This window comes from Columba livia, chromosome 6 (genome assembly GCF_036013475.1).
Source record: "Columba livia isolate bColLiv1 breed racing homer chromosome 6, bColLiv1.pat.W.v2, whole genome shotgun sequence".
Classification (NCBI taxonomy): Eukaryota; Metazoa; Chordata; class Aves; order Columbiformes; family Columbidae; genus Columba; species Columba livia.
Genome location: NC_088607.1, coordinates 38,874,005 through 38,895,834, shown reverse-complemented (window position 1 = coordinate 38,895,834; position 21,830 = coordinate 38,874,005). Strand labels below are relative to the sequence as shown.

General features: G+C 42.6%; 1 protein-coding gene across 1 annotated transcript in view; it reads right to left on the bottom strand.

Moving 5' to 3' along the window:
- Window positions 1–13,657: 13,657 nt before the first annotated feature.
- The window catches only part of ECD (ecdysoneless cell cycle regulator), an 11,265-nt gene continuing 3,092 nt past the window's right edge, over window positions 13,658–21,830 (bottom strand). The window contains exons 5-13 of the mRNA XM_065068196.1: window positions 21,284–21,476; window positions 20,283–20,411; window positions 19,668–19,793; window positions 18,644–18,729; window positions 17,765–17,868; window positions 16,733–16,910; window positions 15,533–15,600; window positions 15,186–15,406; window positions 13,658–14,532 (exon numbers count right to left, since the gene is read on the bottom strand). Coding sequence (XP_064924268.1) covers window positions 14,302–14,532; window positions 15,186–15,406; window positions 15,533–15,600; window positions 16,733–16,910; window positions 17,765–17,868; window positions 18,644–18,729; window positions 19,668–19,793; window positions 20,283–20,411; window positions 21,284–21,476 — 1,336 coding nt within the window. The 3' untranslated portion in view covers window positions 13,658–14,301. The remainder of the gene's footprint in view (window positions 14,533–15,185; window positions 15,407–15,532; window positions 15,601–16,732; window positions 16,911–17,764; window positions 17,869–18,643; window positions 18,730–19,667; window positions 19,794–20,282; window positions 20,412–21,283; window positions 21,477–21,830) is intronic.

The window sequence follows — 21,830 nt, the reverse complement described above, 5'->3', positions numbered from 1 at the left end:
ATGTGTGTGTCACAAGCCCCATTGGACAGAGTGTGTGTCACAAAACCCATTGGACAGTGTGTGTGTCACAAAACCCACTGGACAGGGTGTGTGTCACGAACCCCGTTGGACAGCGTATGTGTCACAATTCCCATTGGACAGAGTGTGTGTGTCACAAAACCCATTGGACAGCGTGTGTGTCACAAAACCCACTGGACAGGGTGTGTGTCACGAACCCCGTTGGACAGCGTATGTGTCACAATTCCCATTGGACAGAGTGTGTGTGTCACAAAACCCATTGGACAGCGTGTGTATCACAAAAATCTTTGGACATCGTGTGTGTCACAAACACCATTGGACAGAGTGTGTTTGTCACAAACACCATTGGACAAAGTGGGTGTGACAAACCCCATTGGACAGCGCGTGTTTGGCACAAATCCCTTGGGAAAATGTGTTTTCAATAAACCCCATTTGATAGCATGTATGTGTCACAAACACCACTGGATAGTTTGCCTGTCACAAACCAGACTGGATAGCGTGTGTGTAACAAAACCCCCAGGACAGTGTGTGTGTCACAAAAACCATTGGACAGCGTGTGTGTCAGTAACCCCATAGGACAGCCTGTGTGTGTCACAATCCCCATTGGATAGAGCGTATGTGACAAACCCCATTGGACAGAGTGTGTGTCACAAACCCCCCTGGACAGTGTGTGTGTCACAAAACCTATTGGACAGTGTGTGTATCATAGAAACCACTGGACAGCGTGTGTGTCACGAACCCCAACTCACAGCTTGTGCTCCACAAGCACCATTGGACAGAGTGTGTGTGTCACAAACCCCCCTGGAGAGCGTGTGTGTCGCAAACATCATTGGACAGCGTGTGTTTGTCACAAACCCCATTTGAGAGAGTGGGTGTGACAAACCCCATTGGACAGTGTGTGTGTCACAATCCCCCCTGGACATTGTGTGTGTCACAAACCCCATTTCACACTGTGTGTGTCACAAACACTATTGGGCAGCGTGTGTATGTCACAAAACCTATTGAACAGCGTGTGTGTCACAAACCCCACTGGACAGCGTGTGTGTCACAATCCCCATTGGACAGTGTGTGTGTTTCACAAACCCCATTGGACATTGTGTGTGTCACAAACCCCCCTGGACAGCGTGTGTGTCACAAACATCATTGGACAGTGTGTGTTTGTCACAAAACCCATTTGTCAGAGTGGGTGTGACAAACCCCATTGGACAGCGTGTGTGTGTCACAAACGCTATTGGAAAATGTGTGTTTCATAAACCCCATTTGATAGCGTGTATGTGTCACAAACCCCATTGGACAGTGTGCGTGTCACAACCCCCATTGTACTGAGTGTGTGTGTCACAAACACCATTGGAGAGCATGTGTGTGTCACAAACATCATTCAAATGTGTGTATGTCACAAACCCCATTGGATAGCATGTGTATCACAAACCCTACTGCACAGTGTGTGTGTCACAAAAACCACTAGGCAGCGTGTGTGTCACGAACCCCATTGGACAGCGTGTGTATCACAAGCCCCATTGGGCAGCGTGTGTGTCGCAAACATCATTGGACAGTGTGTGCGTCACAAACCCCCTTGGACAGCGAGGGTGTGTAACAATACCCTTTGGACAGTGTGTTTCTCACAAACCCCATTAGGCAGCGTGTTTGTCACAAACTCCATTGGACAGCGTGTGTGTAACTAAATCACCTGGACAGTGTGTTTTTCATAAACCCCATTGGACAGCGTGTGTGTCACAAACCCCCCTAGACAGTGTGTGTGTCACAAACCCCCCTGGACAGTGTGCGTGTCGCAATCCCTATTGGACAGCCTGTGTGTTACAAAACCCATTGGACAGCATGTTTGTGTCACAAACCCCATTGGAAAGCGTGTGTGTCACAAAGCCTCCTGTACACTGTGTCTGTCACAAAACCCCTTGGACAACATGTGTTTCACAAACCCCATGGGACAGCGTGTGTGTGTCACAATCCCCATTGGACAGTTTGTGTGTCACAATTCCCATTTGACAGTGTGTTTATCACAAACCCTATTGGAGAGTGTGTGTGTCAAAAACCCCACTGGACAGCGTGTGTGACACAAACTCCCCTGGACACTGTGTGTGTCACTAACCCCATTTGACAGCGTGTGTTTCACAAACACCTTTGGACAGCGTGTGTGTGTCACAAACCCCATTAGAAAGTGTGTGTGTCACAAACCCAATTGGATAACGTGTGTGTGTCCCAAAGCGCAACGGACACTGTGTTTGTCACAAACACCTTTGGACAGCATGCATGTCACAAACACCATTGGACAGCGTGTGTGTGTCGCAATCCCCTTTGGACATTGTGTGTGTGTCATCAAACCCCATTGGACAGAGTGTGTTTCACAAACCCCTTTGAACAGAGTGTGTGTCACAAACACCGTTGGACAGCGTGTGTTTGGCACAAACCCTATTAGACAGACTGGGTGTGACAAACGCCCCTGGACTGTGTTTGTGTATCACAAACTCCCATTGGACAGCGTGTGTGTGTAACAATACCTATTGGACATTGTGTGTGTCACAAACCCCATTGGACAGAGTGTGTGTGACAAACCCCATTGCACAGCGCATGTGTAACAAACCCCCATGGACACTGTGTGTGTCATAAACTCCATTGGACAGAGTGTGTGTCACAAACACTATTGGACAGCGTGTGTGTCACAAACCCCATTAGACAGCGTGTTTGTCACAAGCCCCATTGGTCAGCGTGTGTGTATCACAAACCCCATTACACAGTGTGTGTGTTACAAAACCATTGGACAGCGTGTGTGTCATAAACCCCCCTGGACAGTGTGTGTGTCGCAATACCCATTGGACAGCGTCTGTGTCACAAAACCCCCGGTACAGTGTGTCTGTCACAAACCCCATTGGATAGCATGCGTATCACAAAACCAATGGGACAGAGTGTGTGTGTCACAATACCCGTTGGACAGCCTGTCTGTCACAAACCCCATTGGACAGTGTGTGTGTCACAATCCTCATTGGACAACGTGTGTGTGTCACAATAGCCATTGGAGAGTGTGTGAGGCACAAAGCCCTCTGGACAGCGTGTGTGTCACAAACAACCCTGGAGAGTCTCTGTGTCACAAACTCCATTTGACTGCGGTGTGTCACAAACCACATTGGACAGTGTGTGTGTCACAAACCCCCCAGCACAGTGTGTGTGTCACAATCCCCATTGGAGAGTGTCTGTGTCACAAATCCCATTGGACAGTGTGTGTATCACAATCCCCATTGGCCAGCTTGTGTGTCACAAACCCCAATAGACAGTGCATGTGTCACAAACCCCATTGGACAGTGTGTCTGTCACAAACCCCTTTTGACAGCGAGTGTGTCAGAAACGCCATTGGAAAATGTGTGTGTCACAAACCCCATTGGATAGCTCTTGTGTGCAACAAACCCCATTGGACAGCGTGTGTGTGTCTCAATACCCAATGGAAAGTGTGTGTGTCACAAACCACATTGGACAGTGTGTGTCTCACGAATCCCACTGGACAGCATGTGTGTTATGAACCCCATTAAACAGCGTGTGTGTCACAACCCCCATTGGTCAGTCTGTGTGTCACAAACCCCCCTGGACAGTGTGTGTGTCACAAACCCCCCTGGACAGCATGGGTGTCACAAAAACCATTGGACAGGGTGTGTGTCACAAACCCCATTGGAATGTGTGTGTGTCACAAACCCCTTTGGACAGAGTGGGTGTGACAAACCCCATTGTATAGTGCATGTGTCACAATCCCCCCTGGACAGCGTGTGTGTCACAAACACAATTGGACATTGTGTGTGTCGGAAACCCAGCCAGACAGCGTGTGTGTCACAAACCCCATTGGACAGTGTGTGTGTCACAGAACCCTCTGGACAGCGTGTGTGTCACAAACACCTCTGGAGAGTCTCTGTTTCACAAATGCCATTGGACAGCGTGTGTGTCACAAACCGCCCTGGACAGTGTGCGTGTCACAAACCCCATTTGACACCGTGTGTTTCACAAACCCCATTTTACAGAGTGTGTGTCACAAACCCCTTTGGACAGCCTGTGTGTCACTAACACCATTGGACAGCGTGTGTGTGTCACAATCCCCATTTGACAGTGTATGTGTCACAAACAACATTGGACACCGTGCGTATGTCACAGACCCGACTGGAAATTGTGTGTGTCACAAACCACATTGGATAGCGTGTGTGTGTCACAAACCCTATTGGACAGCGTGTATGTCACAAGCCATATTGGACAGAGTGTGTGTAACAAACCCCACTGGACAGCGTGTGTGTGTCACAATACCCATTTTACAGTGTGTGTGTCACAAACCTCGTTGGACAGAATGTGTGTGACAAACCCCATTGGACAGAGTGTGTGTCACAATCCCCATTGGACAGCGTGAGTGTCACAAACTCCCGTGGACACTGTCTGTGTCAAAAGCTCCATTTGAACTGCGTGTGTGTTAGAAACCCCATTGGAAAATGTGTGTGTCACAAACCCTACTGGACAGTGTGTGTGTCACAAAACCCATTGGACAGCATACGTGTCACAAACACCATTGGACAGCGTGTGTATCTCTCAATCCCCATTGGACAGCATGTGTGTGTCAAAATCCCCAGTGGACAGCATGTGTGTGACAAACCCCATTGGACAGCATGTGTGTGTCACAAACCCTATTGGAAAGAGTGTGTGTGACAACCTGCATTGGACAGTGTGTGTGTCTCAAACCCCATTGGACAGCGTGTGTGTGTCACAAACCCCTCTGGACAGCGTGCGTGTCACAAACACCCCTGGAGAGTCTCTGTGTCACAAACACCATTGGACAGCGTGTGTGTCACAAACCCCCTGGAACAGTGTGTGTGTCACAAACCCTATTGGACAGCGTGTGTGTCACAAAACCCATTGGAAAGTGTGTGTGTCATAAACCTTATTGGACAGCGTGTGTGTCACAAAACCCATTGGACAGCGTGTGTGTCACAAACCGCATTGGAAAGTGTGTGTGTTGCAAACCCTATTGGACAGCGTATGTGTCACGAAACCCGTTGGACCACGTGTGTGTCACAAGCCCCATTGGACAGAGTGTGAGTGTCAGTAACCTCATTGGGCAGCGTGTGTGTCACAAACCCCATTGGACAGCGTGTGTGTGTCACAAACACTATTGGAAAGAGTATGTGTGACAAATCCCATTGGACAGTGTGAGTGTCACAAACCCCCCTGTACAGTGTGGCTGTCACAAACCCCATTGGACAGTGTGTGTCACAAACCCCATTCGACATTGTGTGTGTCGCAAACCCCGCCGGACAGTGTGTGTCTCAGAAACCCCATTAGACAGTGTGTGTGTCACAAACCACTCTGGACAGCGTGTGTGTCACAAACACCCTTGGAGAGTCTCTGTGTCACAAACCCCACTGAAAACAGTGTGTGTCACAAAACCCCCTGGACTGTGTGTCTGTCACAAACCCCATTGGACAGCGTGTGTCGCAATCCCCATTGGACAGTGTGTGTGTCACAAACCCCATTGGGCATCGTGTGTGTCACAAACCCCATTGAACACAGTGTGTGTCACAAAATCCCCTGGACTGTGTGTGTGTCACAAACCCCATTGGACAGCATGTGTGTGCCACAATCCCCATTGGACAGTGTGTGTGTCACAAACCCCATTGAACAGTGTGTGCGACCAAACCCCATTGGAGAGCGTGTGTGAGTCAAAATACCCTGTCCAAAATACGCTGTCCAGGACAGAGTGTGTGTGTCACAAACCCCATTGGACAGCGTGTGTCTCACAAACTCACCTGGACAGCGTGTGTGTTCCAAACCCAGTGGAAAGTGTGTGTGTCACAAACCCCATTGGACAGTTTGTGTGTCACAAAACACACTGGACAGCATGTGTGTCACTATCCCCATTGGACAACGTGTGTTTCACAAGCCCATTGGATAGATTGTGTGTGTCACAACCCCCATTGGACAGCGTGTGTGTGTCAAAATCTCCACTGGACAGCGTGTGTGTCACAAACCCCATTGGACAGAGTTTGTGTGTCACAAACACCATTGGACAGCATGTGTGTGTTCACAATCCCCATTGGACAGTGTGTGTGTCACAATCCCCATTGGACAGTGTGTGTTTCACAAACCCCATTGGACAGTGTCTGTGTGTCACAATCCCCATTGGACAGTGTGTGTGTCATAAACCTCATTGGACAGAGTGTATGTGACAAACCCCTTTAAACAGTGTGTGTGTCTCAAACCCCCCTGGACAGTGTGTGTGTCACATCACCCATTGGACAGAGTGTGTGTTAGAAACCCCATTGGACAGTATGCGTGTCACAAACACCAATAGACAGCGTGTGTGTGTTACAATCCCCATTGGACAGCGTGCGTGTCACAAACCCCATTGGACATTGTGTGTGTCACGAACCCCATTTGACACCGTGTGTGTCACAAACACCATTGGACAGCGTGTGTGTGTCACAAACCCAATTAGACAGTGTGTGTGTTGTGGGAAACTGCAGCGGGTATGTGGAATCCTTGACAGAAAATATGAAACTAGAGATCAGCCTTGAGATATTAAGATTTGCCCTTGAGAAGGATGGGAGTAAAGGAGTATGCGGAGAGAGGAGAGATGTACCCGTGAGAGAGAAAGGGATAGAAGAATAACATGGATGATAGAAAAATTAACCAATGAGATGTTAGTGCTGTAACTTGTAACCAATAGTGAAAAGACACATGAACTGATTGAATTGTATAAAAATGTACTTGTAGCAATAAATGGCACTCCATTTCTTTCATCTTGAAAGATCTTGGTCCATGTCATTTGTCTGTCTCAACCGCGACATATGGTGACCCCGACATGATCCTGCCTGAAGAGGATCTCGCATGACAAGGTGACAGCATGAAGCTGTGAACAGCTGGAGAAGAGCTGTGGAGACGGAGCCCAGTACAGCTGATAAGAGCAGCCGAGGAGAGCTGCCGAAGGTCCGGAACGTTGAAAAGACATCTCGCTAAGGAGGAGGTGAGTTACCGGGAACAGGGGGGTTGAAACTTATCTAAAGAAGAGGGTACTATATTATCTACATGGAAGCTGCTTCTGAAGAAGCAGGGTGTTAGCCTTCCAGAACTGACTTTAAGAAAAATGTTACTATGGGGCAAAGCACAAGGTATAGAGGTTAATCCTGTGACAGCATTTAGTGTGTCACAGTGGATGGACTTGGGGGATAAACTGCTTGACAGTGCTACTCAAGGGTCCAAGGAAGCATCTGAACTGTTAACGACGTGGTGCTTGTTATCAGATACTCTGAAAGAGTTAAAACAGCAACAGGCAGAGGCGGCGGAGGGGGATGGTCTTCCTGGCTCTCCTGGGCCAGATTCGGAGGAAAAGGCAAGATTAAGTACTACTCCAACCTCCCCTGTTACTAAGGATTCGTCAAAACCACCCAAGTCCGTATTATCTGACACGGATAAGGATCCGCGGCACTTTCTTGGAAAGTTAAAAGGAGTAAAGAAGGAGCATACGTATGTGTGGCTCCGAGATCAGAAAAAAATTATGAAAGACTCATATACATGTGTGTGGCCCTGAGATCAGATAAAAGCTATGAAAGACTCACATGAAAAAACAGCGTTGGGTTATGTGCGATCTCGGGAGGGGCCCTCGAAACACCGGTCGGAGCAATGCGTTCGGCCGACCGCTCCGCTGTCATCAATCACGGCTCGAACCTCTCCTCTACCATCATCAACCGCGGTTCCGCCGTCTGCGTCACCGCCATTGATCACAGTTCAACCCTCTGCCCCGCCGCTATCAGTTGCGGAAGAAAAAAATGGACATTTTTTTTCCTATCCCCCCTTGCCTGGAGATTTAGGTGGGGAGGACCCCCTGTGGTGAGCCAGACTGAGCCAAATAACGTAATTCCTATGGATTTGGGTCCCCCCAACCTGCCCCCGCCTCCCTCCCACGCTGCTAAAAAGCGAATTCCTGAGGGTGGGGGTGGAGTTTCAGAGCGTAAACTGAACTTACCAAAAAGCTGGGATTTACCCCCATTTTCAGTTACAGTTAAACCACGGGACCCCGTGTGTTTCTGGAAGAGACACTAATTGACACACCACAACTACAGGCACGATAACTTTCTAAAATCCTGAGGCAGTCACCAGACCTCGCATATCAAGCTATGATAAAGGTGCCTGAAACCAACAATGCAGCCAAATCAATTGCAACTATTGATCAGGGTCCCAGTGAGAATTACATGCAATTTATTGACCATCTTCAAGAGGCCATCAATAAGCGGGTTGAAAACTTAGAAGTTAAGGAAGCACTAATGTTGAAATTAGCAGTAGAGAATGCTAATGCTTGCTACCGATGTGTTATCTGCAAGTTTTACAGTACATATTATGTGCTTCTGTGTATTGCCTCTCTGAAAATCAAGCAGCTTGTCAGGAATGTGAGTTAATTGTTTTACTAGTTGTTTTTCAGTGCGCCGTAAAACTCTGTCCCCATTTTTCCCAGTCGTGCTGCAAGCACCCTGTGTTTTCTCCCCCTCCCTCCCCATTCTCAAGGTTTTACTTGCAAGACGGGGTCAGGAATAATTGTTTTCAGTTGTGTTCCTGAAAAATCAGTATTGGGAGGTGTTTTAAAACTTAGGAAAGCACTCGGAATTATGAGGAAGGAAGATCTTGTTAAATATTGAAATCAGTGTTCGCTGCTGTTTACGTTAAATGATTGGGAAAAGTGTCCGGAGAATAGAATTTTGTTGCAATTAATGTTGTTTTTAAGATGAGAAGAGCAGGACAAAATAAATCTCTACAAGAGATCATTAGATCATTACAGACAGTTTTACAGCTGGAACGATTTGAACGTCAACAAGCTGAGAGAGAGTTAACTGATAACACACATGTCACAGTAAACTTGCTGAAGTCTGCAAGATGCTTCCCTCATTAACCTGTTTTCTTTGTGGGTATCGGTTTAAGCATGTTGCAATTTTGGTAGGTCTTTATTATATGGTACGATAAGTTTACAGTCTGTTAAATTATGAGAATCCGTTGACTCAAAATGTGTGTTTTGTGATAATACAGAAGATCATAAGTAATTTAGTTCTTCACTGCGTGAATGTGATGGTAAAATTTTGTGTGTAGTAGCTGTTATTTTTTTTTCTTTTCTCTAGCATGCTACCTTTATTCCGGCATTCAGACTTGCGCAACTCTGTGACAGGCTGTGTCTCATCTCGGTGTGCTGGATTTGGTTTTTCCGTATGCACATCATGTAAAGAATCCTGGTTTTGGCATAACAGCTGTGGCGCACCAGATGAGACACTAAAACAAAACAAAATAAAACAAAAAAGGCCTTGCCCAGTCCAGCTCGCTGCGGGGGCCGATGGGGCTCCAGTGCGCACTGACTTTTTTTGTCAGGGAGACCCAGAGGTACCTCCACCTGGCTGAGCAGTAGGCAGCCCAAAGGTGCAATGCAAAAAATTGAGATATTGTCTTAAATTGGTGTAACTGTGATCCATCTGCTTATTTGAACTTGGTATATGGTTTTCACATCTGAGCTCAGTATTTTAGTTTGCATATTCATATTTGGTACCAAAAGAATCTTGTTTGGGGAGATAATTACAAAATGTGAACCGGTTCCACTGCTAAAATTCCACCTTGCTCCCCCTTAGGATGCATCCTTACACATTAAAGTAATCGCTTATATTGTTAGAAAAGCATTTAAATTGTTAAAATGCTATGATAGCTGTGAATTTGGAAGAGGTTGTATTTAAAAATTGCTAGAATATTAACTGATTTGGATCTAGGAAAATAGACTAATGGATTTATGTTTATTATACTGGTTTATACTGTTTTTTGACACCTCTAAATTGTAAAACGTAAATGAAGCTAAGGAATGTAACTATTTCTGAGCTACTTGAAATTTGTAGTTGGAATGAAATGGGTAAACAAAAGAGCAAAATATCCCAGGCCTGTGTGCAGCTCATTGTAACTGAGAAGTTTCCCAGAACCTCCTACTTTGTACCAGCCATTATGCCAGCTGCGTGACCTTGGTTATATCTAAAACTGCAGCAGGAAGAGAAAGAAAAAACAACTGGAAAAACCTGGCTGCCCGCTTTTAAAGCAGAGAAAGGGGGGCTTTACTCCCCCCGCTCTGTCCTTTTTTTTTTCTTTCCCTGAAGTTATGTCATCCATTTTTGTTGTGGCATTGTGTTGTTTTTCGGCTTTGAATCAGGGGTTGTTGGTGTTGTTTATTTTTGCTTCTGTCTTGTTTCCTAGGTTTGGGCACATCTGGGGGAAAGAGCTCATAATTCTACCTCCTTGCTGAAGTCAGTCTTTTCACACTGGTCAGCTTTGGGGGGTCACAGTGTTCAGTGCTTCTCTGGGTCAGACTGGTACTGATTTGAGTGCAGAGTGGAGCCAGATTGGTTTGATGTGGAGTTCAACTGATGTGTTTTCATGCTGGGCTGTACGTCTTGCCATCTCAGATGGGGGCGAGAGGGAAGTTTTATCCCCCCCCGCCCCTCCCCCAAGCAATATTACTGCTAGAGAGCTGTAATACTGCATGAAGGACTCTGAGGGTGAAATTTAAAGGCGTCACCAGTGGATCCTTAGTTCTAATGAAACTGGAAAATTAAACCAAAAATTTGTTAATAGACTTATTCTGTGGTAATTAGTTGTAAGTGACTTCTTAGTAAATTCATCATGCTGGTTTTTGATGTCATGAGAGAGAACGAAAGAAAGGCTGTTTTTTGAGACCAATGGAATGCCAAATTTGGAACAAAGTTTAAATACATGAACTCTTATAGTTGTTAGAAACTCCTATACCTCTCCTAGGTCAAGATTTGTTAAGTAAATTGCAAGCTCAAATAACGTTTTCTGAGAATTCTGTTTAGTTGCATGGCCTACAAGAAGCTGCTTGGATGGCGCATATCTGCTTGCTGCAAGTGAGAAATCTCCAAGGAAATTTCAAATGCTGTATTTCCACTAGTATTAACAGCCAATGTTTCGATAAAGCAAATACTACACTGATTGATCTGAAACAGGACTTCGATCTGGTAAGGGAAAACAATATCCAATAAATATGACAGCCAAAATGGAGCTGGAAACTTTGAGGAATAAATTTATGACAACCTTACAGGTTGACTGTATTCAATTGGACTTGCAGATTTGTCTATTTATAGCTACAACATAGAAACAACCTGTGGCTATTGTGGAACAGTATGATGAGATTGCTAGCAGACTGATATACTGCTTTTTACTCTGATCAAGAAAAGCAGGGAATGAATTTAAGTTTCAATAGGCCATGATCCTTTTGTCATATATGTACCATTTGTGAAATTTAATTCTGATTTTTTAATTTTATTTGTAATCTATGTCTTTGTAAATTGCACTAGCTGGTTTTCTTAACAGCACAGCTTTTGGCATGCATAAATGTAAAACGTAAATTGCTGCAGAACCTGCAAGTCTTTCACATCAGGCCATAGGCCATACTTGTATTTGGTCTGATCCTACATACTTGCACAGTTTTTGTTGATGGTTCTGGGAAGTCTCATAAAGCTGTAGTGAAGATAACAATTGGCATCACTCTGTAAAAATTATTGAAGGTTCAATCCAATTAGCAGAACTTGGCGCAGCTTTACATTACTTAGAGCTTTTTAAGGAGGAACCTCTAAATTTGATTTGTGATTCTGAGTATGTAGTCAAGGTCCAACACATGCATCTGATTCTGAACTGTTTGGGTTTTTTTCTTTTTTTTTTTTCTTAAAGTGGGGAGAAGTAGGGAAAACACCACAAAATCAATTGTCAAAAGCATTGTTTGTGATGAATCACTTGTATCTAAGTGGTGCAGCCCAAATTCGCCCTGTGATGAAACACTTTGCAAATGTGACCCAAAAACATGCTAAATCAGAAAGAACCTACGTTAGTTATGGTCAGATCGCTAGTTAATGGTCAATGGAAAAGGCCACATCAATTGATAACATGGGAAAAAGGTTATGCTTGTGTCATTGCAGGCCAAGGATTTAAGTGGATTCCCGCAAAATGGGTCAAGCCACGGCTGAATAAAGACAACAAGGATTTAACGGATGCAGATGGACAGGAGGGAGATAAGTTGTGAGGACTCTTTCAGATGTAAACCATGGATTCTAATTCAGTGTTACAGATACTCACAGACCTGGTGGTCTAAAGGCCTATGAGCAAACAGGTGGTTTACCTTCTGTGGAGAATGAAAATTTGAACAAACAGCAGGAGAGCCAAAAGGGCGATATTACACTTAGTCAATGCAAAAATGACGTAAAATTATGAGACATTCTTACCATAGTATCTACTGCACTCCTTCTCCCTAGTCTAGCAGCTGGTAAAGCTTTAGGAGACATATCAAAGTTAAGCTATTGGTCTTTTAAACAGGCTAATCTAACTTCTGAGATACTAACTCAATTAATAGTAGATGTTGATGGTATTGGGCATGTTACACTTCAAAATCGTGTTGCTATAGATTTTTGTTGTTATCGTAAGGACATGGTTGTGACGAATTTAAGAGAAAGATGTTGTATTAACTTGTTTAATAATTCTGGATCTATTCATAGTACTTTAGACAAACTAAGACAGCATGTTAATAAGATTGTCATAGTAGAATTAAGGTTTGGCAAATGGTTTAAAAGCTTGGAAATAGGTGGGTAGTTGTTTGATCTTATTATGTAAGGCTTAGCTACATTATATGTAACTGTCATCATCGTTGTTAATCATATGTTGTACGCTGCAGTGTATTTCAAAGATAATTCAGCACATTGTAAACAAGGCCTGGCTGGTTCAAAAGCTAAAAGCGGGAATTGTGGGAGATTTGAGGGATTTTCTTGAGGTTGTTGTGTGGATGGGTTTCTATTAGATGGAGATTTATTATTGAAGTAGCCAGGCCCAAAGGAATTTCAGGGCCACCTTGAAAGCTGAAAACAGGACCTGCTGTGGGAGTGAGGCAGTTCTACAATAACAGGGGCTCAACATGACATCAATCAACAGACCTATTAGCAGCGAGACTCGGGCGCATGGACAGCTCGTGAATGTAGATAATATCCAATCAGCTAATGCATGCTTGGAGCGTGGACGCGTGATCAGGAAATAACTGCATATATAAGGAGGCTTGTTTCTGTAATAAATGGCTTCGCTTGAATTCATATGGAATTGTGTGGAGTCCATGAGTTTTCACTCTCACAGGCAATAAACAAAAACCAAAAACGCAACCACTGAGCTTCTCTTCTACCAGTTAAAGACACTTGATTTATTTTTGTGTGGAAGAAAAAAAAATAAAGAGAAGATTTGCAGAAACCAATTCAGATCTGGCAGGACTGCCTTCTTCCTGTCTGTGAATCAAGAATTTCTACATATTTTATTTCTAATTTGTCTTGTTAAAACTAAGCCATCATACCTGGAACAGTTTTTTCATTCCATGTGAAAGCAACATGCTGAATACCTCCTAGCTACATTTTCACTGAAAAGCAAAACAAAACTGTTCATACTGTGCTCATATATAGCTACTGCTGGTACAATACCAACAGTCAGCAGTAATGGAATTCAAAAAATGCCCAATTATGAAAATATTTTAACCCCAATGAATTTCTGATACTGTACTGAGGAAGCCAGGCATACCTTCAAAGAAAAAAACCCAAACATCTCCAGTTGTATTTCTGTTTTTATTAAAAAAAAAACACACCAAAAAAACTTGTGGCCCACATTTACATATTCAATTCAATTACTCTTTAAATTGTTCTGGTTAATGAAAAACACATTCTTACAGTAATTAGCAGTTCTTACAATGAAGTGTTTGTACTTTTGGAAGAAATATTAAGTGTCTGCCGAACATTTAACCAGCATTCCCGAATCGCCAAGAGAAATCTGTTCCTATAACATGGTATTCCTCTGTCCCCCCCTGGCGGCAGCACGATTTTCAGAACATGCACTGCTTTACAGAGCGTGAAACCACCCAGTAAAGGGTAAAAGGACATTTTAGAAATATGGTAAATTGGATCATCCATTTGAAAAACTGAAAACAGGTTCTGCAACAAAAGTTTCATTCAAGTCACAACATCATTTTTCGGTTTTCTGAAAACGTTAGCACTAGAAAAATCTGATTTCTATCCAAGATAGAATCAGAACAGATGGCTTTTGCAGGCAAATTCACTTTGCATCTTTAAAGTCACACATAACTAACGCATAAAAGGCTTTAAATGCAAAGCTTTCATCTCTTCTTCCAAATACTGCTAGTCTTTTGGTGCTTTATTTCTCAGTCAATCATGTCTTCTGAATTAAGACAGTCTCTTATTCTGTTGCTCCCTTATTAGAGCCGACACGATCTGCATTTTCAGGTAAATACACACCCATGCTCTGTAAAATGTTTGAAGTGGGTCCTGCCAGTCCGGATTGAGCACTATAGGATTCCAGCAGGTTAGTTATGAGGTTCATATCCACATCGACTGGTGTCAGCTCAGTATCTTCAGCTCCAGAATCAGGGCCAGTGCTTTGAGATGCAGTTGTTTTAACAGAACTTGCCTATGGCAAGTAAAAAGAGAAAAGTTTCATCAAATGGTATAAACAGGTTTAGAAAAAAAACCAACAACAACAACAAACAAACCAGACTAACCATAAGAAAAAAGAAACAAGGAAACACTTCTGCAGCCAACAAAGTTCAGTACATTACACACTGTCTTGACAGGCAGGAATTTAGTCAACAAATGCTCATGCCAGTTAAAACATCATCGCTTTACATTATACAGATTAAGTTCCAGAAGGACAGAGCGGGTTACTGAGTGCTGGCTCAGCTTCCTACAGGAGTAACCTACTACAGGAGTAACCTACTACAGGAGTAACCTACTACAGGAGTAACCTACTACAGGAATTCCACCGGCCAAGCTGCAGCTTCTCACCTTACTACTAATGCAGGGTACAAAAGGGAAATGAAACTAAGTCTTGGAAAGGATGTGCAAGTTAAAGCATAGCTAACTTTTTGTGTCCAAAAAATATACAATTGCAGCACATTTTGCTTGCATGTGGCCTTATTTTTTTTAATAATTAGGTAGCACACGGTCAGAAGACAGAAGTTTTTGATCACGTTACTCAGAATGACCACTTCTAGCATATTTCCTCTTTCCTACTAAAGCTCTTGAAATTATTATGCCACGAACTAGAACTCAAGGCATACTTACCCCTTTCTTTTGGGTGGTGAAACTTTTACCAACATTGGTATGTGCCAGTTCCCGGTCCATCTCATCCATATATGACTTGAGGCTGCCTATAAGCTCATCAGGCAATACCTTCTCTTCTTGCCTTTGATTTTCAGCATCTAAGTCTTCATTGTCCTCATCTGAGAAATTAAACTCCTGCTCTTCATCCAGATCATCAGAATCCAGCTCTTCTGAGTCCTCCCCTGTGCATTGCTTTTTGTCAGTAGACAGCAAACAAATCCGCGCAGTGCCCATGGGTGATCAGAAAACCCAGGGAAGCCAAATAACCATGAGTTATTCCAACAAAGCAAACAAAGAAGCAATCTCACCTAAAATTCTGTCTAATGCTCTTGTGAAAGAATCTACGTCAAAGGTAACATGGGATTCATCAGATGACCTGAAATATAAAAATATTTTTAAATAAATAAAGCTTTTATGCTTCCATGAGCGTGACACAGACACATTTTTTTTCTTTTTCTCTGAAGCCCAAACTAAAGTTGGGACATTTGAGCTGGTGGTCTTGGAAGTGCTTAGAAATGAAACAAGTGGAGGAATTCCTGGCAAGAAAGGAAAAAATAAAAACAAACAACTTCAATTGTTTGTCAGTTGTTGAAAAAACTCTACATTATAACTCAGACATCAACACCAGCACTCATTAAAAATGATGAAACAGTTAAGGGATAAACTGAGTAGATTCTTATATGCTTGATACAGCTTACACAGCATTATTTTCTCAATATTAAAGTCTTAAAAAGAACCTGGACAATATGCAACTACCCAGCTCTCTGGTTTTTAATTTTAAAGGCCTGTCCACACATTCACATACACTTTTTAAACTCGAACAATTAATCTAGTGGCATTCTGCTGTTGTCTAAATAGTTAAGTATCTTCAGTTAAGCATTTTCTTCTGCTGTTGGGAACAGTGAGAGGGATCCACAGTGATTCTTTTCTCCTGCTTTCAGGTGTACAGTATGTGCTGCAGGACTGCAAAAACACGCCCAGTACATTCAAAACAGTAATCTACGAGAAATCTAAATACAGCTGTACCACAAAAATCAACATTCTTAATTCACAGAGACAGACTCCCTCACCTTAAGTTTCATTTTTATTTCTGGATGGCCTCATCAAAAGAATCTTAGCAGTCTGAATACTTAGTCCTTCACATAAGAAAAATTCCAGCACAAATGAACTTGAGATGTACATTTTAATAACAGTGCTAAGAACTATGGTAAAGAACAACAGTAAGCCTTCAATGTAAAAGGGTTACAAATTTTTTAAAACCACAAACCCAAACTAAGAGTGCTGGAAAATAGTGCAATTTCCGGCATTTTTACCTGTTCCAGTGTCAGAGTTGCCACAAGTTGGTTTAAAAGCAAGCACATATTTACTGACAACATGGATTTGTTTCATGCCTCTGCTAAATAGAACACTTTCAGACTTGGATTCTTTGCTTTACAGAATCAACCAAAGGGCTGCAGGACAACCAAAACACATTCTAAACCAGACACCAAACCTGAAAATGCTACTACCATGGCATTTCTGCTCCTTCATGCGTTGAGACTTTGGATACAAAAGCTTTCATACTTTCAGCAACTGCTTCCAAGTCATATTTCTGCTCTTCCTCATTCAGAGAAGAGTGGGACTCGCTTCTTGCCTCCTTCAGCATCTGATCTAAATCATCCGGTGTAATCTCCAGCCAACTGTCATCTGAAAGAATACAGGACATATTTGTTACTCTGCACAAGTCTGTTAGCCCACAAGGCCGAAGCCAGATGGTTGAGAGTACTGACAGCATTTTGTAGCTTATTTTTGCACTACTAAGTTTTCATGCTGATACTGGATAAGACAGGATATAAAGCAGTGGGAGACTGAAGAAGAGAGTTCATTTTACTACTTTAAAACTCTGCTTTATATGCTGCTTCAAACTAGCAGATATTTTTCTCGTCACAGATAATCCTTATGCCACTAAAAGAAGGAAGAAAAGGCTTACGCTATAAAGGGAGAGACAATCCAAGCTCTGACTATGATAATTAACACTGAATGCTGCATTTGTGAGCTGCTGCACCATTCAGAAATACTGATGTGACCTGTACTGCACACTGGCAACTACATTTCTGTCAAATGAGTGGAAAAAAACCCTATTATCTAAAGTTTATGCTGGTCTTACATTGGGCATCATAGCAAACTAGATGGTAATTAACTTTGTATTGTCAGTATTGGAATTGGTTTATTATTACAAAACGTTTAAATACTTTCTGTCTGGTAGAGAGGTGACACAAAGTACTTCATCTGGTGTCAGCACACATGGTGCTCCTGATCTAGTAGTATCAAACCACCAACTAGAGAGCAGATCTTGCCAATTCCACAAACTTTGTGGCTTATAAAAATTTAACTGTTCACCTCAACGTGAAATGACGGCCCATGAGTAACACCTGTAGCAGTCACAGGAGAGGAGACAAACTAAGCAGATACAGAGGCTGGTCCGGTGCTGTTGACATTCACCATCTCTCCCAACAAATAATCATTTCTGGTGGGAACAGTCCACCCCCCATGCCGCTCACCATCTTCAGGAGGAAGACAAGCTGCTTCCCTCTCAAATTCCTTCATGTCAATGGTTGTTGTCTGTAGCAATGTCAAGATTTCATCACCTGGGCTCTCTTCAGAGCTAGAAGAAAAAAAGCCCTCAATTTTCTGAAATGGATTTTTACTAGCATTACAATGCCAGTGGCGTCACACACTGTACATACAGGTTTTCATTTAAGTTCCTCATTACTCTTTCTGTGCAACAACATCAAAACCAGAAGCGAATTTGGGGCAAGTACCAAAACACTACACAGATAGTATTAGCCAAAATAAGACATGGTCAATTACTGTAATTCCTTGTTGATGGCTCCAAAGCCCATTTCTCATGTTTCCTTCTTTGTGTTGGTAAACATCAGGATTGCCAGATCCCAAAAAGCACAGACTAGAAATTTAAACAGCTAACAGTCAAGATATTACGAGCTGGCAAACCCTCAGATATTTTGCAATGATCTAGTTTTTGGATTTGATCTTTTGGAGAAATCTACAGCGAGCTGGCTGTCTTAGGTAAAGCAGACAGGTTACTCTGTATTTATTATTCACTGGGTTTGCTTGTCAATGAAACTTTTAAACACTTTCTATAGCCAAGCAACCAAATGATGCTTTTTAGTCACCTCTTAACCCACTTGGAATAGCTTATCATTTTGCAAAACCAAGATAAATAGTTACTCAAGTAATAAGTTCTACTAGTAGAGAGTATTCTAGAGGCATTAATACCCATGTCTCCTAGCCAGAGCACCTATGTTAAGTGTACAAGCGAGAAAAGGGCTCAGGTTTTTTGTAACAAGTGTTTAAAAAGTTAAGTTAAAGTACTTGTAGGTACTGTGTATGATTACTCATGAATTTCAAGTAGCTCTTACCACTCCGGCTTGGTAACAGATCGCTGGAAGTAATCCTCTGCCATACACAACAGTTCCAAGTACTTGGCAGATCCTTCCATTTCTCCCTATTTAATGCAAGTCACAAGCATGAGTCTAAACATCTCACCCTCACAGTCAGGTGCACAATGACGATTATTTCATCCCACAGAAATTTAGTGCTGAGAAAACACTGACCTACAGTATATATTTGGAACAGAGTATATGGAATGAACATAAGGTGCCTTCAGTCTGGTATGAATTAGACTTATGCTACAACATCATAAAAACAACCAAAGGCAATACTACGATTCCCACAACAGGGTGGATTTATCACACACAGGTTCCAGTGGTACAGGAATTATGAATTAGTCTCTTGGTGTTTGGGAATTATTCACAGACGTGGCATTGCAGTACTGTAACAACATGCCGCTTTTCCTGTCTTTTAAAGATATTAACCTAAGTATTCCCATAGAATTGCCCAATTTCATAACCTTCAAATAAGGAGTCAATTTATGACCAAATTGCAAAGTTCGAATAAGTAGCCAAAGCCATCTTAAAAAAAACAAAAACAAACAAACAAACAAAAAAAACACACAAAAAAACCCACACCAAAACACACACACACAAAAAAATACACTTACATGGGCCAAAATGGGTCCATGGGTGTTAAGTATGAATATTTAAGAATATTTAAGTCCACAGGAATGCAGATGAAGTGTAAAACAATGAAAACAGTTCAACTGACACAGAACCATATTGTGGTTTCCTTTATTCGAGTGTATTTCCCCTTTCTTTAGATGAATGAATTCATCCCCAAATTCTGCTTTTTTCTACTTCATGTCCAAAATAAATTAATGGAGTTTAAAGCAGAACAAACTGCATCTACCTCCTTTAAAGATATTTATTCATTTTCCATAGACGGAAGCATCAGATTTCTTGCCCTGCTATACCAACTTACACAAGTTCAAGAGCTAAAAGGTGCTTTTTCCTGGAATGTTTAAAAGATGAACACACACAACTTCACCTTGAAATAATTGTTTTCCTTCAGGCTGCTGAGGAATCTCTCCCACAGGGGACCACTTAACACATTTCTCTTGGAATCATGAGATACTTTACTGCACTTGGAGCACAAGATTTCAAAGCCATGAGCCTGTATAAAAGATGCAACATCAAGAGACTCTCCAAATGTAAGAAATTTAAGTGCAACTTTCAATGATCGCATCAAGAACTGACTGTCATTGAGCTCCGATGCTGCCATCTGAGAAGCAGGTGACAAACCCAATTCTATATCAGGTTCTTCATTTGGAAGCAGAATCTTTCTGCCACAGTAACAGATTGTTTAGACTTTGCAACGTTTCTCTACATGGACAAAGCAACCTAGAAGACAGATCTATAGTGCACAAGATATTCCTCACATAAGCATGAAGACTTTACCTGGATTTATAATATATGTAAGTAAGTACAAGAGAGATCTGTTCTGTAAAATCCCATGATATTGTACTTCCAGAAGAATGGTAGCCGTGAATTTGCTTGCATTTTTCTGTACAAGCAGGCAACTTACAAGCAAAGAGTCATTTCTCTGACACATGTAAACAAGTAAACCAAAGACTAAGTACAAAATGCATAAAAAAGTAATTACCAGTTTCATGCCCAGTTCATAGGCTTTGTATTGAGGGTGAGATGGGAGGGGCAGTGTGTATCCACTGCGTCTATCCGGAACAAACTTCTGCTGCACCAGCTGTGCATATAAACACTTTGTGAAAGTAACCTGAAAAAGCAAAAGAACACTCACTGCAGTGTGACTGCGTTGTGTGTTGGCATCAGCTTTCAACCAGTCTCACCTCTACTTTGTTTTAAAGCGTTTGATTACAGACAATACCCGAGATGGTGTTGAAAATACGTCTTAGATACATTTACCTAAGATATGTCGCTTTTCAGATCTTAGAAAGTATATTCCAAGTTGATATCACTAAAAGAACATTAATTTCATGCAATCTAAATAAATTAGAAAAAATCCTCAGTATTCATGCTAACAAGGTATATTTTGGAAAATGTAAAGGCTTTTTTCAATTGATGAAACCAGAGCCGAGATTTTGAAAACAGTCCAGAAGTCTAAAATTTTATTCGAAAGCTTATTTTTAAGGAGTCTAGAGAGCATAACTCTGTAATGCAAACGTATCAGATACAACGCTGCTTGGACAATGCTCACCAAACATTTCATAAAACAGCTTTCAGAGAGCTGCGTAAGCACAGCTGAGAAGGTGAAAAGCCTTGGAATGAACAGCGAGGGGTAGTTAGGAGCAATTCGTTATGCTGGCTGGCAGTGCTGTCAAACTGCTCTGATCACAGAACTAAATCCATTTACTCAGCAACCATTTCAGCAGAGGAACTATTAATGGTAACCTCTGATTTCAGAAACACTTCTCTCATTATTAGCCATTTGAAAGTCTACCCATGTCAATCCGAAGGCAGAAAAGCTGTTAACATGACAAACTGGAAATTCATGCCCAGTGTCAAAACAAAAAAATCAGAAAACGTGCTATTTTGAAAATGAAACACACGTATTTATATCGCTTGACCACAGAACCATCAGTTACAGAACCTAATTAAGTGACGAATCACATCAGAAGGATCACTTACTACAGTCATCACACGCTGGTCTGGAGGGAAAATGTGAAAAGAGCGACAGGCTCGTAAATCTATGGGATCCCGCAGGTAAAAGGCCTGGACGGCCGCAGCCACCAGGGCCGGGCGCTGCCTCAGCACGGCTGCGGCGCCCGCCGGCAGGTAGCACTGCGCGCGGTGAAGCGAGGCCTGAATTTTCTCAGGATATCTGTATCACGCAATAGTAACAGAGCGTATTAAGTGCATTGCAAGCCCAAACCACTCCTTTTTAAGTGTTATTCCCATTTTCACTTTAATATTACAGAATCACAGAATCGACTGGGTTGGAAAGGACCTCAGAGATCATCAAGTGCAACCCTTGGTCCAACTCCAGTCCATTGACTAGATCATGGCACTAAGTGCCATGTCCAATCTCAGTTTAAAAACCTCCAGGGACGGTGAGTCCAGCACCTCCCTGGGCAGCCATTCCAATGCCTGACCACTCTCTCTGCAAAGAATTGCTTTCTAACATCCAGCCTAAATTTCCCCTGGCAGAGTTGAAGCCCATGGCCCCTTGTCCTAT